Genomic DNA, 14,461 nt, shown 5'->3' on the forward strand with positions numbered 1-14,461 from the left:
ACTGTCAAGGCGCTTGGGGCAAGGGAATTGCTAAACAGTTCCGAGACAAAGTATGCTCCCAAGCCTCCCATCTCACCCTGGCCAAGTCACTGACATGACTCCATCACCTCCAGTATCCCAATGCCTACTTCGCCTACCGTACCCACTGTCAAGACTACAATGCGCTCAACACCGAAGTGGTCGTCACAGGCGAGGCCGGTCCGCGCAGAGTCCGCTTGCCCGAAGGCACTGCCCTCATCATTCCGCCGCAGCACGGCGACTACGAGCCCAGCGGCGGACATCAGCACTGGATCGTCTGTCTCTTTACCTCCTTCAGCTATGGGACCGCCACCTCGCCCGTCGACATTCTGCTGGGAAACACCGAGCTTGCGGTCGCAGATCTGAAGAAACAGCTCGAGAAACTCCGTGCCGAGGGGATCGACTTGGGAAGGCTCTGGTCGTGTCGGTTCAACTCGGGCTTGTTCGGGGTGGACTAGGCGCATTCGAGGGATATTCTGGTGAGATCCGGGCTGAAGGTTACTGTTGTCAGTCCGCCTCGGTCGTGATGGGGTGTCTATCATGGGTTTCATAGCGATTGTCGATGGTAGATATGGCACTGGATCTTAGCTTTGTCACTTAGCTGATGGTTGCATGGGGTAGGTGGAATCAGAGGATTTTGAGACGGCTCGGGACCATGCTTTGTGGCGAGGAGAATCAGGCTCTGTATTCGAATTTTTGCTGCTGATGAGCTGGCCGGTGTCCTCGAGGGTTATCTCTTCGAAGTTGTTTACTCTTCTCGAACTATGTCAACATGTAATGACCTAATTCTGGAATGATTGCCTTGTTAGGGACCTCATAGGTTTATTCGTAAGCCCAAATCAGACACTCTCCAAGTAATTCATCTTGCCGTGTACATGGAGAGCATACCGTGGAGTCGTGGTTCATTCTGTGAATCAAATGTCACTATCTGTCTGCAGTCGAATGTGCATCATAGTTATCGACCGGAAAGGGAAATATGTATCAAGAGTGGCGGCAGATCAGTAGTAAGACCAAATCAGCTATGAAATGCAATTCGCAAATAGATACTTGTAGACTTCTAATGCAACTCTGAAGAACATGACCTTTCGAAAAATTCTGAGGATTAACGTCTAGTAAAGCCTGCCATTCCGAACAGAAGTGATCGTGATAGTATCACATGACCTCGCGTTTAGTTCCGCGACGCACGTGTTCCGCAACGACACTCCGCATCTCAACCACCACTACTAGAACAAACCACCTTCAAAAATAAGCTGACGAGTAAACAAAGGTTAGCTGGCGCTACTTTGACATCAACACCGTCAACAAGATGCCACCCGAGACACAGCCTACACAGAAACGGCGCAGACTGCCGTTCAAATCTCCAAGCCGGGCCTCCGCATCCGCCCCAGCCCCAGCAGCAGCAACATCGTCATCATCATCCAAGCCCAGATCCAAAGCCACCACCACAGCATCCTCGAATTCCACTAAACCCAACCCAACACGCAAGAACACCACCACAGCATCCTCCTCCAGAACCCGCCAACCCACCACCTCCAAGCCTACCAAAAAAGCCACCCTCCCCCCACCTCCTCCCTCCGACACAGAACCCTCCGCCTCCGACGCAGAAGCGAACCCCTCCAACCCGCGAAACAAACGGCGAAGAACATCCCCCACCCGCTCGAACTCAACCTCCCCGACGCCTTCCGCGTCTGCCTCCCAAACCTCCACCACCTCCAACAATAACCACAACAATGACACCAATACCCCGGCCTCCCCCTCCCCGGAACCCGAACCCGACTACATCCTCGCGGAGATCACGCACACCACCGACCCCGCCGACGACATCGTCACGCGCGAGCCCGTCATCCCCGCCAAGCTGCTGACGCGGCTGCTGCACCACCACTTCCAGCACCCGAAGACCAAGATGGCCAAGGACGCCAACACGGTCGTCGCCAAGTACGTGGATGTGTTTGTGCGGGAGGCGCTGGCGCGGGCCGCGTTCGAGCGCCGCGAGGCCGTCGGCGAGGGCGCTAGTGTTGGAGATGGGTTTCTGGAGGTTTGTTTGTCCCGCTTTCTTTCTTCAGCTTCACGTGCTGAGCTGGGGCTTTCGGTAAGGGTGTATGCTAATGAGTTTGTGTAGGTTGAGGATCTCGAGAAGTTGGCGCCGCAGCTTGTTATGGATTTTTAGTGGAATTTCGGTAAGGATGGAGTTTAGGGGTTGGTTTGGGGTTCTACGGGCTTGTGATGCGAGATACCTGATTTTGTTTGATATCCTTCTGTTGTAGAGAACCTTGGGACTAGCGAAGAACTCTTTATATACTCTGGTCTATCGACTGTTAACCTCTAGACGATCTAAAACAAAAAGAAAAATATAGAAACACGATAAGCTATGCCCGAGGTGGGTATAAATGCTGTGACTTGCCCCCAGTACTCCAGAAAACAACAACAAAATCACGTCAAATCATTTCTCAACCGCTCACCAGAGGATCGGGCGTAGCCATGGCTGACACCGTTTTCGAATCCCCCGAAGGAGTGGCAGACCCCTCGGCAACGGGGGTGGCTGGCGCCTCGACGGCGCCGTCCGTCGTGCCGTTGGGCTGCTTCTTCTTGGTGGTCACAGACCCCTTGGCGGTAAGAGCCCCAAGCTCGACGGCCTCCTCGGGCAGTGGCCGGATATGCGGTTGGCAGACCCAGAAGGGCCGGCCGTATTCCGCGATCGTCGCCTTGGACCCCGTCAGCTTCTCGTCGGGGGACCGCTCGAAGCGCTCGGGGAACTCCTCGTATTCCTGAAGGCCCTTCTTGACGGCCTTCTCGACGAGCGTCAGAACGTGCTCGAACGCGGCCATGTCGCCGGGGCGTGATCGGGCCAGAGCGTCGCGGACGTCGGTGTGCACGGAGACCATGGGACGGAGAAGCTGGAAGAGGTGGCCCTGCATCACCCCCAGACTGGGGGAGGCCGCCCGCTTGCCCTTCTCGCGCTTCTGCTTCTTCTTGGGTGGGCCATCCTCGTCCTCGGCCTCCAAATCCTGCGCGGGTTCTTCCTCCACGAGGTCGGACGGTAGATACAGCGGCTTCCGCTCCGGGACCGGTTGCTCCAGGACGTACTTGTAGAGCACATCCAGATACCGGCGCAGCATGGCGTCGATGCGATATCCGCCCTTCCCATCCCGGCCGCGCCAGTAATCCCTGCCTTCGCTGCCGACGGGGGGCGGCTTGCTGAATATTGACGGATCGGACAGATTACCCTCGGCGCTCATCACGGCATCGGCCCCGGTGGCTTCCAGACAGCGGTCCAGGTCGTCGTAGTTCAGATTGTTGCCGTTGGCGAAGATGACCGTCTCCGGGGGCAGGTTGTCACGCAGGTAGCGGATGTAGCTCCAGTCCGCCACGCCGGTGTTGTGGCCCTTCTGCTCCCTGCGGCGTCCGTGCACGGCGATGATGCTCGCGCCGGCGGACAGGATCATCTTCGCATACTCCAGCGTCTTCTCCTTGGTCTCCTGGATGCGGAACTTGGCGGTGACCGGGATGGGGAGCTCGGTGTGCAGGCGGTTGATCAGCTTGTAGATCAAGTCCCAGTCCTCCTGGAGAAACGCCCCGTAGTGGCCCCGCTTCGCGATCCCCTGGGGACATCCGAGGTTCAGATCCACCGCGTCGCAGTACGGCGCCACATGGCGGGCCGCCTCGAGGAAGTCATCCGGGTCGTTGGCGCAGAACTGCACGAAGAGCGGCCGGTCGATGGCCGGGTTGCCGTCGAGGAAGAGGGACTCGTCGCCCTCCTTGCCGGCGGCGGCGCGGGTCGGGTGGAAGTGCTGCGCGCGCACGTTGGGCTGTTCGCGGAAGAGGCGGGCGTGATACATGGGGGAATAGGCGAGGATCTGCTTCTGCTCCTCTGCGGGCAAGAAGGACCTGGTGAGCATGCGCCATGCCTTGCAGCAACCATGTTAGCTTTCGATTATGGGCGAACGAGGCCGTCGAGATGCGGGCGAGTCCGGGGGGTTAAGGCGGGCTTACGAATTCAGACCGGTCTACCATGGGTGCAATGATGTACTTCGGACTCCCAATGCTCTTGTAGAAGTCCCTTCCGAGAAGCTTCGTCTTCGGTTCGGATGTGAGGGGGGTTGGCGCATTTTGGTCCGCGACGCTGTTCTGTGGCGCGGGCGCCGTCTCGGGAGTTGCCATTGTCTGCGGGGTGGGACGGAGTGTAGTGGAAAGGTTTCGCCCCAGCCAAGGGGGAAGAAGTCGTAAGAGCTTTATTTTGAGATTTGTGCGGCAACAAGCTTGGACGTATATAACCGATCACACTTCAGTCGCAAGTTAGACGCATACAATCGAGACGAGATAGCGAGGCCTGGGGTACAAGAGCGGATGGCGGGCATCTTTTTTCCACCGATAATTTATCTCGGCACGGAACAAGGTTGTTCCTCTTATCTTATCCAGCGACATGAACCCAATTGACGTATCACTTTTTAGGCGACCTGCATGATTACATCGTCAAAATAGGCATCCTTACTTCTTGGACAATGTTGAGTAAGGTGGTCAGGAACCTGCCTAGCAACTGATATCTGTTACACTTCTTGCTCTTTTGTGAATGTGCCAGTCGTGCCTAAAGCAAGGCAATCATGCCAGAGCTTACATAATCCAATAACGAGGCTTTAGCGCTTTTTCGCGAGTGGGTTTATGTTTGGGGAGAAACCTTCGATATGTTTATCAAAGAAAACTTCGGCAGTATCGAGCGCGAAAAGCTCAGGTAGGCAGATGGTAGTATGCCCAGGGTCTAGGGAGTCGATTCAAAGTCCCCAGATCTCTGCACTCTGCTTCCAAGCTTCCAAACTCTACTAAATTACCGATCTTCAACAATGGACGCCGCAGGGGCGGGTGGTAAGTTGAGGCATAAAACCCCGACAACCACTATATACTGATTGTTCTAGTATCCACTTCCATCACCTTTTCTGAGGATGGTGACTATGTTGTACAGCTGAATGGCAAAGAATTGTTGGTGCATCTCAATCCCACTTCTCCGGATTTCAAGGAAGTGCAAGTGGTGAGGCTTAAAGAGAATGCTTCGAAATCCCTCAAATTCTCCCGCTCCAAGCCTGTCTTGCCATCAAGCACACATTCCTACGGAGGGATGAGTCTCCCGGAGAGACGCCTGCTGTGTGCCAGTGACGCCCGTGTCTCCGTCTGGCGGTTGGATTCGTTGCAGCTGCACGCGGAGATCGAGAGCATCGAGCCCGGAGCCACCTACATCGACTTCGGCGGCGATGAGAACGAGATCATCTACTTTCACGCGTGGAACACCAAGATCACCATTTTTGGGCTGGACACCGGCCGCAGTCAGATCATCAAAGCGCCCAAGTTCTCGACCACCAATGGGTTCGGATATCGACCGAAAACGAGGCAGCTGGCGGTTCTCCTCAAGCCAGATGCTGCTGACCTCCTGACGATCCACGAGTTCGGGACGTACGAGCTGATCGGCCGGGCAACTTTGCCGACGGTGGATGCTCAGGGTCTGAAGTGGAGTCCGGATGGGAGGTGGATCGCCGTGTGGGATGCTGCGAGTGCGGGCACGAGAGTACTCATCTTCACGGCCGATGGTCAGCTGTTCCGAACGTATACGGGCCTACCGGAATCGGATACCTCTTTTGATCTGGGTGTCCGAAGTATCGAGTGGAGTCCGGTTTCGAGTGCGCGCGGGGTCTCTGAGGTTCTGGCTGTTGGGAAGGTGGATGGATCTGTGGATCTACTGAAGAGTACAACTGTAAGGATCACCTTGTGGTGAACTACCTGGATTGACATGCTGACCAAGCCAGTTCTCCTGCTCTACAACTCTTTCACACGTGTTCCAGATCGAACAGAACTCTCCCAGTATCTGGCGAGAGCGACCGACTGAAGACGGAACGTTAGAGTATGCTGAAGCATCAAGCTCTTCGGCGTTTGGTGCCAACGCGGAAATCTCTGGCCCACCCCGTGGTGTAATGATTATGGCGTTTAGTGCTAGTGGCGCGCTTCTCAGCACCGTCGACCAAACACGGCCAAACATTGTCTGGATCTGGGACCTGGAGTCCACGCCGGTCCTTCTGTCTGCTCTGGTCCACGAACACGCCGTCAGGCAAGTGGTATGGCATCCTACCAAGGCACAACTACTCATCAACACTGCGAATCCCGGATATTCTGCCGTACGCTACTGGTCACCCTATAGTCTACCTCTCACAGTTCGCATTCCTATTCCTCGAACCGAGACCGGCAAGTACGATGCGAGGTGGATGTCGACAGATGAAGATGAAGACTCAAGGTTCTGGTTCGGCACACCGGAGGACTATGTGTTTGGCTACATTGAAGGGGTTGATGAGAAGCCACAGTTCCATGTCCTTAATACAATCCGCGGCAAGCCCGCTTCGAGCAGCTCCGGTCCATCGGCGAGCCGTTGATTCGGATAGATGGACATTCGGACTTATGGTATGATGATCTATGCTTTAAGAAACTGTGTTCGGTTTTCTGAGCGACTGAGCGACTTTTGGAAAGGAGTCAACTTAACGTGTTCTAGTATAAGCAATGTATAGTTAGTATCTAATCGTTATCATATGAAGCCTCTAATTGAGCGTGGTCTCTGAGCAGAGTAGTATGACTTTGTGTGTTTCCAGCTGGACTAATAGTAGAAAGCGAGCGATGATAAAACCAGACATCTAACATTCCCAATCCTCCCTGCCATAATGATAGAAGTAGTTTATCTACATCATACTGCCAAGAATAATCTAGATGGTAGATGAGGCCAGAGCAAGCCTGCCAGCAGCCAATGACAGCGGCTCCCCTGGACATCGCAGCTAACCGAGGGCGGCGGCCGCCCGTCCAGGGTTTAGGGTTAGAGCTCACGTGACGCTGAGTCATCCCCCACTCGAATTTCGCACTTGGGCACTCAAGTTTCCGGCCGTTCGCTCTGTTGTGCAGCTCTCCTCCGTCGAACAGCTACATCAGATCGTCAAAATGGTGAGTTAATGTGCGTTGTCTGCGACTTGGTATATCGAGTCCGCAGCCAGCGACCCTCTGCAATATTATAATTCACAAGATGGAATACTAATACTGTGTGCAACAGGCTCCTACCAGAAAGAAGTGGTCCAAGGGCAAGGGTACGCTATCATCTCTCCCCCGTTCCTCAAGCACATCTCTCCTCTCCCCGATGCGATGGAAAAGAATGGTCGCCGGTCACCTGTATTCGAGATGAAGAGGGAAGGGAAAGCAAGGTTTTCGACAGCGAGGGCGACGAACGACGATGGAAACGATGCGGAAATTCACACTACCCACAACGCGAAGACGTTTTTGAATCGAACATACGAAAACTGACTTTTTTTCGGTATATAGTTAAGGACAAGGCCCAGCACGCCGTCGTCCTTGAGAAGCAGGTCGCCGAGCGCCTCAACAAGGATGTCCAGTCCTACCGTCTGATCACTGTTGCCACCCTGGTCGACCGTCTCAAGATCAACGGCAGCTTGGCCCGCCAGTGCCTTGCTGACCTCGAGGAGAAGGGCCAGATCAAGAAGGTTGTCAGCCACTCCAAGATGACCGTCTACAGTATGTTCCATTTTCCCTCTCCATTCTCGGTTCGACAATGTTCTTTGTGAAGGTAAATACTGACGGATTACTTTTTTTTTCTTTGCTTCAGCCCGCGCCGTCACCGCCGAGTAAATGTCTTGACGCTATGAAATGAATTCCTCGCGCGTCCTGTTTTTACTTTTCAAAGTGTGTGTGTACTACGAAATGATATCAACTCTCAAAGCGGATTTGAAGAAATGAAAATCTTTGTGTGGACGAAAGATGAAATCCTGATTGGCTTTTCGACGGGGAAAGTGATTTGTATAGTCGTCAAGTAATATTGACTGCTTGAAATCAATTTCGAAATCAAAAACAACCAAAAAATGATCTGTTCCAAATATCTGTTTCCTGGTCGTAGGGTGGTACCTTGGGGTATGGGCTGAATATGCGTAGGAGGATACGGCATCACTCTATCAACTGCACAACACGGCTGTCCCTGTCGACCAATATTCTCGAACATATACATATACAACCTATGGAACTGACAATACCCCCTCACACCCTCACCATACAACCCCAAATCACCTCTTCCCAGCAGCCTGCGCCTCCAGCACCTGCTTCCGCGTCGGCCTCTGCTGCCTCGCCGCCTTACACAACTCCCTCGTAGCACCCTCACCACCATCCTTCTTTGAAGCAGCAGCAGCAGTAGCAGCAACCTCCTCCAACCCCACCACCCTCCCCACCTCAAAATACCGTTTATGGTTCCGGAAGAACCCCTGCCAGTGCGCGACGGCGCGCTCGATGCGGCCCCGGGCGTAGCGGACGTCCTGCTCGTGGCGCTTCTTCCGCTCGCCGGAGGGCAGGGCGGCCAGCTCGGCGGGGTCGTCGAGGGGCATGAACATCTCCTCGACGCCCGTCAGGTCCGAGGTCAGGTCCTCCTGGAAACAGCCCGTCACGAAGGCGCGGGTGGCGTCCCGGCCCACGAAGAAGTTGTAGTGGCCGCCGGGCCCGTAGACGAGCGGGTTCGCGCTGACGTCGAAGACCGTGCCGTTCACGCTGAGGTACAGCGGCAGGGTCGGGTCGGTGCCATTGTAGAGGGCCAGTTGCGCGGGGGTTAGGGTTAGGGGGCCTTGCTGTTCATACCTTTAGTAATTTTGCTTTTGTGTAAAAGTGGGATGGAAGGGGGGAAAGGGGGGATACGCACCAGGAACCGCATGAGGACGGGGAGTCGGGTAAACCATGGGCGATAGCCCCAGAGGAGCGATTCCGAGGAGGTCATGTAGTAGGAGAGACCGCACGAGGCGATCACCAGCGTGGCCAGCACGCGGATGATGTCGAGGATGCTGATGCCGCGGGCATTTTTGCTGCTGCTGGCTTTCTTGCTGCTGTGGGTGCTCCCGGCTTTGGTGGTGCTTTTGTTGTTGGTGGGTTTCTGGCGTTGACGGACTTCGGCCATGGTTGCGGTCGGTCTTCGCTGGAGGCTTTCTTGTCTGTGTATGTTGGTGATTGGTGGTTTGTTTTGATTTATTGAATCGATGCCATTGAAACTCTGTCCCGGGAGAGTGAGTAGAATATACACCAGGAAATCGGGTGTGGCGATAGTAGGATGTCGAAGTGGAAGAGCAACTTTTATCTTATGATTTTATGACAGGTGGTTTCCAGTTTGGCGGGTTGTTTTCCGCACTCGCGGTTTTGATTTGTTTCCATCCCGCCAATGGTGTGACTGGGGAAATTGCCAGTACCACTTCGTCCACTACTTTTATGCCCGTTAATAATGCATTTCAAAGGGCCAGATTTTACTGGAAGGAGAGAATCAGTCATCGCATGTCTGCCACGGGGAATACGTGGCGCACGAACATGTTCGTATTCGAAAACATATATTGGGCCGATTACAGGCAACAGGGATTCTAATCTCAATCGCCGTCATCTTTCGGTCCCCTCGGAAGGATGTTTTTGATATATATTCGTTTCCACACTAGGCTACCAGTCCTGCCCATGCTTGAATGCCTCAAGTGATTACTACCGGAGGTCCTTCTCCAAACAGCTCTACATAAACCGTGTGTTGACCTGGCAATCATCCAGCTACTCATGAACAATCCGACAGGAGCTTCAAGCACGAGTAAAGTGAAGACGATATTACATAGATACAAATCGGCCATGACCAAAATCCAGCATCAAATACAGCCCCAATCCAAACAATCAAGTTATAATTGCTCCTGCTCCTGTTCCTGCTCCTGCTCCCAGCTGCGAGAGAACACATCATTAAGGGCTTCTTGGAAGGTCCGGCAGTTCATGTCAATAAGGCCCTTTTTGCTCTTGGACTCTGGATTGCGAATCACTGAAACCAGGCACAAATATCTAGCAGATGTTAGTCACCATCGCCTTATCTCTGTCCGTGAATCTAGGTAGCATACTTGTTCATCTCCATCAAGTGTATCATTGTTTCATCATGCAGTACCACATGGCTCTCAGCCTCTTGGTTTTGTTCACCCTTAGGTTTGCGATCTGGATGGTCCCAGGAATACAGCTCAGAGATATCCACAATCACATCGATATAATCCGAGCACATCTCGTAGCATGACATATCAACGGGACGAGTGTCGGATGCAATGTATATTTTACTCAAGACATCGAATAGATAAGTCTTTTCGAAGCCACAGTTGTTGGCGAGCGTGTTGATCAAGTTCTCCAGAGTCGAGAGGTTAGGAATGAGCTTTTGGATGACTTTACTGAAAGCCTCAAAGACTGAATAATCGTAGATAGAGGTTAGGTAGTAGTGAACCGGAGCATTTTCATATCCGGCATCGCTCAGCTCGTCGGAGATCAGCTGTACAATGTCTTGGAAGGTGTCTGTGCGGTACTCGTCGGAAAGTCCATCCACTTTGTGGATGAAGACTTCGATATTGATATTGGGGTAGTATTGCTGCACGGTCAATATGGTACGGTTGAGACGTGCAACAGAGTCCAGGTAGTCATCCTGAGCATCAATGACCCAAACCAGTGCCCCAAGACTCCCGAAAATATTTTCGAGATCGAAAGATGGCTCCAGATACTCGAGCTGACCGGGAAAGTCCCAGACCTGGAAATCCATGAAAGAGCTTTTGAGCGCGTCAGCAGAGTCAGACTATGCGCTAAATCAATCGCTTACTGGATCGAATCTTTTTGTATCCGAGTGGTCGACTCAAGGAAGAGCGTTTCATTTGGGGGCATCTTATGGAACACAACGCTAGCAATGGACGATTTGCCGCTCCTGTAGAGGATTAGGGTTCATGCTAGGGAAATCCACAGAGAACTAACACCCACCGACGGAGACCCATTAGCATGAGACGAGGCTTAGCATCTTGCGGTTTGCTTGTCGAAAGCTGACCATTCTTGGCCTGAACCTGTTCAGGCAAGAATTGGCTAGTACCCTGCAACATATGCTATTAGCTTGATGATTGAAGACGATTCAGATGCAAGCATGATGCAAAGACGTTTCCGAGCCAGGCAGGAGCCATAAGAACCACAAGGCAAGGATGCAAAAAAGATAGCAATGGCCTTGAACCATACTTTAAGCCACCACACCACGGTCACATTTAAGATGGTCACGTGCTTCTATCCGACAGTCACACAGTTACACAGCACTCTGAGCAGTCAGGATTCTCTCCATGACTACCCATCTATGTGCTGACCAACACATGCGTAGGGCTTCGGGATATATCACAGGAGAACATGAACCAATTTGGGAGCAAGAAGTCTCGTCATGGATGACACTTCGAGGTAAGGTAGAGAGAATCCTCAAACACAAAGAAAAATTCGTACCTCCATACTGCAGTAGCCGTTATCGATGGCTGATTAATGGAATAGATCACTGTATAGATAGTTAGACCAACTTCCAGGTCAAATATTGCACATCTAACGAGGAAAGGAGTGTCGATCTGCACCCACCACAGTTGAATAGACAGTCGAGGCGAAGAAGCGGTAGATAAATCAGCCGAGTAAGTCCTTATGTCTGTCACAGAGGAGAAGATGAGATTGGGGCAATCCATGCATCTACCGAGTCAAAGTGCGCGTGTACAGCCAATAAACCCGAACTCGGACTTGAAGCTGGTCAGGTGACGACGGGGACTATAAAGTGTGGACTAAGCACGTCGAAAGTGGGATATGCAGAAGAAAAGCGAGACTTCAGCAGTTGATGATGTCCATGATTGGCGCAATGGTTCAGTAGAGCAGAAGGCAAGAGGAGGTCACAGAACGGAGAGGTCAGTTGAATCCACCATCCGGCAGCGGATAGTATAAGCGGGCAGTGCTTGGGAAGCAATGAGTGTCGCGTGTGTGATTTTAGAGGAGTCTTAGCAAGAATACCGCCTCGTGTTCTCGGTAAATTTACTTAAGCAAATGGTCTGGATGCTCAGACGGGCAGCGAGGATATCAGCGAGGTGAAGCAGATCGGTTAAGGCAGAGCAGGAGCAAGCAATGGCAGAGAGAGACACCGGCGGTGGGTTGCATCGATAAGCCCGGCAGGGGATCCGCTTGGCACTTTTGCACAACTTCACCTCTGGCATTATCTTAGACCCGTGACCGCCTTTGCTGCCGCCTCAACCGTTAGGATGTTTGTGCTGTTTGTTCCAGCACAACACATGGCGGCGGCTTCATTGGCCGGGGCGGATCCGGCCGCCTTCGTGCGTCATCACCGCCTCGGCCAATTCGCCGAGGCTGGAACCATCCATCTGCAGCTGCTTTCATTCCCCTTTATTCTCCCTCGCATTGCGGATTATCTCATTGAGCTTGCGAGCTGAGTTGGGCACATCAGTGCTGTCTAGTAGCTCGTCATGACTACCCTCAAACCTCGCGAGCCTTACTCCCAGGAGGAGTTGGAGCGCCTCTACCCTAGCGATTTGAAGCTTCAACTGGTCCAAGTAGTGAGTGCTGGCACCCACACAATGCCTCAGAGAGCGTCGGGAGACTAACAACGAGCGACAGTTCCTTCGTCATGGTAAGAGCTTATCATTTCATATGTCCGTGGTCAGACTATTTACTAAATAACGTACAGGCGAACGAACACCCGTGTCTTCGCGATTCCAAAATGCAGGGCTCGCCCCATGTACGTCGACCTCCTGAAAACAGTACCTCTTCTAGGAACAATTCGATTAATGATCTCTGTCCACCTTCACATAGACTGGTCATACTGCACCGTCGCGCGCCAGATGCTCCAGATGGCCGCGAGCAACAAGGATCTCAAAACCTGGAACGGATTCCAATGGCGTCGGAAACACGAGTCGTTCGGCAGCAAGGATGAAACCGTCGCTGCAGTCGGCGCATCGGGTGAAGTGGACGGGATCTGGCAAGTGGGATCGAAATAAGGGTCGAGAAAGCCCTGCTGACCGTCTGGAACAGTCTACACGGCGAATTGACCGACAAAGGACGCGAAACAACCTATGCACTGGGCCAGCGCCTCCGCCACCTCTACGTCGATCAGCTCGGCTTCTTGCCCAAGATCAAATCTGACACTGAGGACATGTACCTCCGGGCAACGCCCATTCCACGTGCACTCGAGTCCCTCCAACAAGCCTTCTGGGGCCTGTATCCTCCCAATGCCCGCACTCAGGACTTCCCACCCCCTGTGATCGTAGGACGATCCGTGTCGGAAGAGACACTATTCCCTAACGAGGGCAACTGCCGTCGCTTTAGACAACTCTCCCGTCTGTTCGCGGATAGGGCCGCACTACGATGTACGTAACACCCTTGTTCCCTTCACCGTTCCGTTGCCCGTGATCACTCACCCTAACCACCAACAGGGAACGAGACCGACGAAATGGAGTACCTGAACAAGCTCTGGTCTAAATGGATGCCGGAAACCTCCCCCCGCGTCGCTGTGGACTCCCACCCGCGACTTTCCGGTATCATGGACACCGTCAACGCCACCGACGCCCACGGGCCCGCCACCCGCCTCCCCAAGGAGTTCTACGACACCAAAGCCCGCGAGTACATGGACCGCATCGCCGTGGACGAATGGTACTCTGGCTACACCGACAGCGTAGAGTACCGCAAGCTGGGCATCGGCGCGCTGATGGGGGACGTCGTCGACCGCATGGTCAGCACGGCCGTCGCCCCCGGGGGGTGGCGCAGCGAGGCCGCCACTAATCACCGCCAAAGCCAAGCCATCAAGTTCGCCATGAGCGGCTGCCACGACACCACCCTGGCCGCCATCCTGAGCAGTGTCGGCGCCTTCGGAAACAGCAAATGGCCCCCCTTCACCTCATCCGTTGCCATCGAACTCTTTTCCAAAGCCTCCGACAACGGCAACACCCCCACCAACACCACCGCCAGTGAAAGCGGAAGCTCCTCCCTCCTCTCCCTCCTCCCCTCCACGAAATCCCAACCAGAAACCGATCGCGTCCCCCTCGCCGCCCTCCCGGACTCCACCCGCCAGTCCCTCCGCACCCACTACGTCCGCATCCGCTACAACGACCGCATCGTCCGCGTCCCCGGCTGCGCCGCCAAGCCTGAGAACCACCTCCCCGGCGATGAGACCTTCTGCACGCTGGACGCCTTCAAGGAGATCGTCGACAAGTTCACGCCGCAGAATTGGGGCGAGGAGTGCATGCAGAACCTCGGGGAGGGGTTGTTCGGCAAGGATGACCGGGAGAAGGTCCCCGCTGGGGTTTGAGTAACCAAAACGAGAGAAACCGTAAGCAGAACTGTTCTCGGTGGGCCATGTAGAGTTGTGTAGTTGTGGAGGTAGCTGTGTACATGAAGACATTTTGCTATATTGATTGACGAGCTATGGTTGGAAATATCGATAGAGGGACCGAGGGAGGGGGGGAGGGGGGGGGGGGGGGTAAGGGTATAGATTAATGGATGATTTTTGTGTAAATTTCCAAATACCTCCTTATCTAATTGCTCCATTGGGGAAACTAGGATAAGAGGTCTTACCATGCCAATTGAGCGGAAGAAA

General features: G+C 53.7%; 7 protein-coding genes across 7 annotated transcripts; 4 read left to right on the forward strand and 3 right to left on the reverse strand.

The window, feature by feature from the left end:
• Positions 1-1,241: 1,241 nt before the first annotated feature.
• On the forward strand, positions 1,242-2,303 carry BO82DRAFT_359464 (CENP-X/MHF2 family protein). The gene is made up of 2 exons (XM_025636584.1): positions 1,242-2,053; positions 2,138-2,303. The coding sequence occupies exons 1-2, from the start codon at positions 1,325-1,327 to the stop codon at positions 2,183-2,185; spliced, it is 777 nt and encodes a 258-aa protein (XP_025486288.1). The 5' UTR covers positions 1,242-1,324; the 3' UTR covers positions 2,186-2,303.
• Positions 2,299-4,335, reverse strand: BO82DRAFT_347876 (tRNA-dihydrouridine synthase family protein). The gene is made up of 2 exons (XM_025633808.1): positions 4,009-4,335; positions 2,299-3,923 (listed from the first exon to the last, which is right to left on the reverse strand). Exons 1-2 carry the CDS (start codon positions 4,174-4,176, stop codon positions 2,466-2,468), a joined length of 1,626 nt encoding a protein of 541 aa, XP_025486289.1. The 5' UTR covers positions 4,177-4,335; the 3' UTR covers positions 2,299-2,465.
• Positions 4,336-4,502: 167 nt separating this feature from the next.
• On the forward strand, positions 4,503-6,585 carry BO82DRAFT_359466 (WD40 repeat domain-containing protein). The gene is made up of 3 exons (XM_025636585.1): positions 4,503-4,875; positions 4,926-5,755; positions 5,808-6,585. Exons 1-3 carry the CDS (start codon positions 4,854-4,856, stop codon positions 6,423-6,425), a joined length of 1,470 nt encoding a protein of 489 aa, XP_025486290.1. The 5' UTR covers positions 4,503-4,853; the 3' UTR covers positions 6,426-6,585.
• A 356-nt stretch (positions 6,586-6,941) lies between these two features.
• BO82DRAFT_217451 (40S ribosomal protein eS25) lies at positions 6,942-7,720 on the forward strand. The gene is made up of 4 exons (XM_025630751.1): positions 6,942-6,981; positions 7,088-7,121; positions 7,345-7,563; positions 7,655-7,720. The coding sequence occupies exons 1-4, from the start codon at positions 6,979-6,981 to the stop codon at positions 7,675-7,677; spliced, it is 279 nt and encodes a 92-aa protein (XP_025486291.1). The 5' UTR covers positions 6,942-6,978; the 3' UTR covers positions 7,678-7,720.
• A 113-nt stretch (positions 7,721-7,833) lies between these two features.
• BO82DRAFT_359467 (putative heme/steroid binding domain protein) lies at positions 7,834-9,164 on the reverse strand. The gene is made up of 2 exons (XM_025636586.1): positions 8,729-9,164; positions 7,834-8,657 (listed from the first exon to the last, which is right to left on the reverse strand). Exons 1-2 carry the CDS (start codon positions 8,978-8,980, stop codon positions 8,106-8,108), a joined length of 804 nt encoding a protein of 267 aa, XP_025486292.1. The 5' UTR covers positions 8,981-9,164; the 3' UTR covers positions 7,834-8,105.
• Positions 9,165-9,728: 564 nt separating this feature from the next.
• Positions 9,729-11,331, reverse strand: BO82DRAFT_369664 (GTR/RAG family Ras-related GTP-binding protein; the record flags this gene model as incomplete). The annotated part of the gene is made up of 5 exons (XM_025637175.1): positions 9,729-9,882; positions 9,939-10,622; positions 10,673-10,774; positions 10,828-10,934; positions 11,326-11,331. The coding sequence occupies 5 exons, from the start codon at positions 11,329-11,331 to the stop codon at positions 9,729-9,731; spliced, it is 1,053 nt and encodes a 350-aa protein (XP_025486293.1).
• A 917-nt stretch (positions 11,332-12,248) lies between these two features.
• On the forward strand, positions 12,249-14,319 carry BO82DRAFT_359469 (putative acid phosphatase). Its single transcript, XM_025636587.1, has 6 exons — positions 12,249-12,425; positions 12,487-12,499; positions 12,557-12,607; positions 12,682-12,847; positions 12,901-13,235; positions 13,302-14,319. The coding sequence occupies exons 1-6, from the start codon at positions 12,336-12,338 to the stop codon at positions 14,171-14,173; spliced, it is 1,527 nt and encodes a 508-aa protein (XP_025486294.1). The 5' UTR covers positions 12,249-12,335; the 3' UTR covers positions 14,174-14,319.
• Positions 14,320-14,461: the final 142 nt, after the last annotated feature.

The sequence above is a fragment of the Aspergillus uvarum genome (assembly GCF_003184745.1).
Source record: "Aspergillus uvarum CBS 121591 unplaced genomic scaffold BO82scaffold_95, whole genome shotgun sequence".
Lineage (NCBI taxonomy): Eukaryota > Fungi > Ascomycota > Eurotiomycetes > Eurotiales > Aspergillaceae > Aspergillus > Aspergillus uvarum.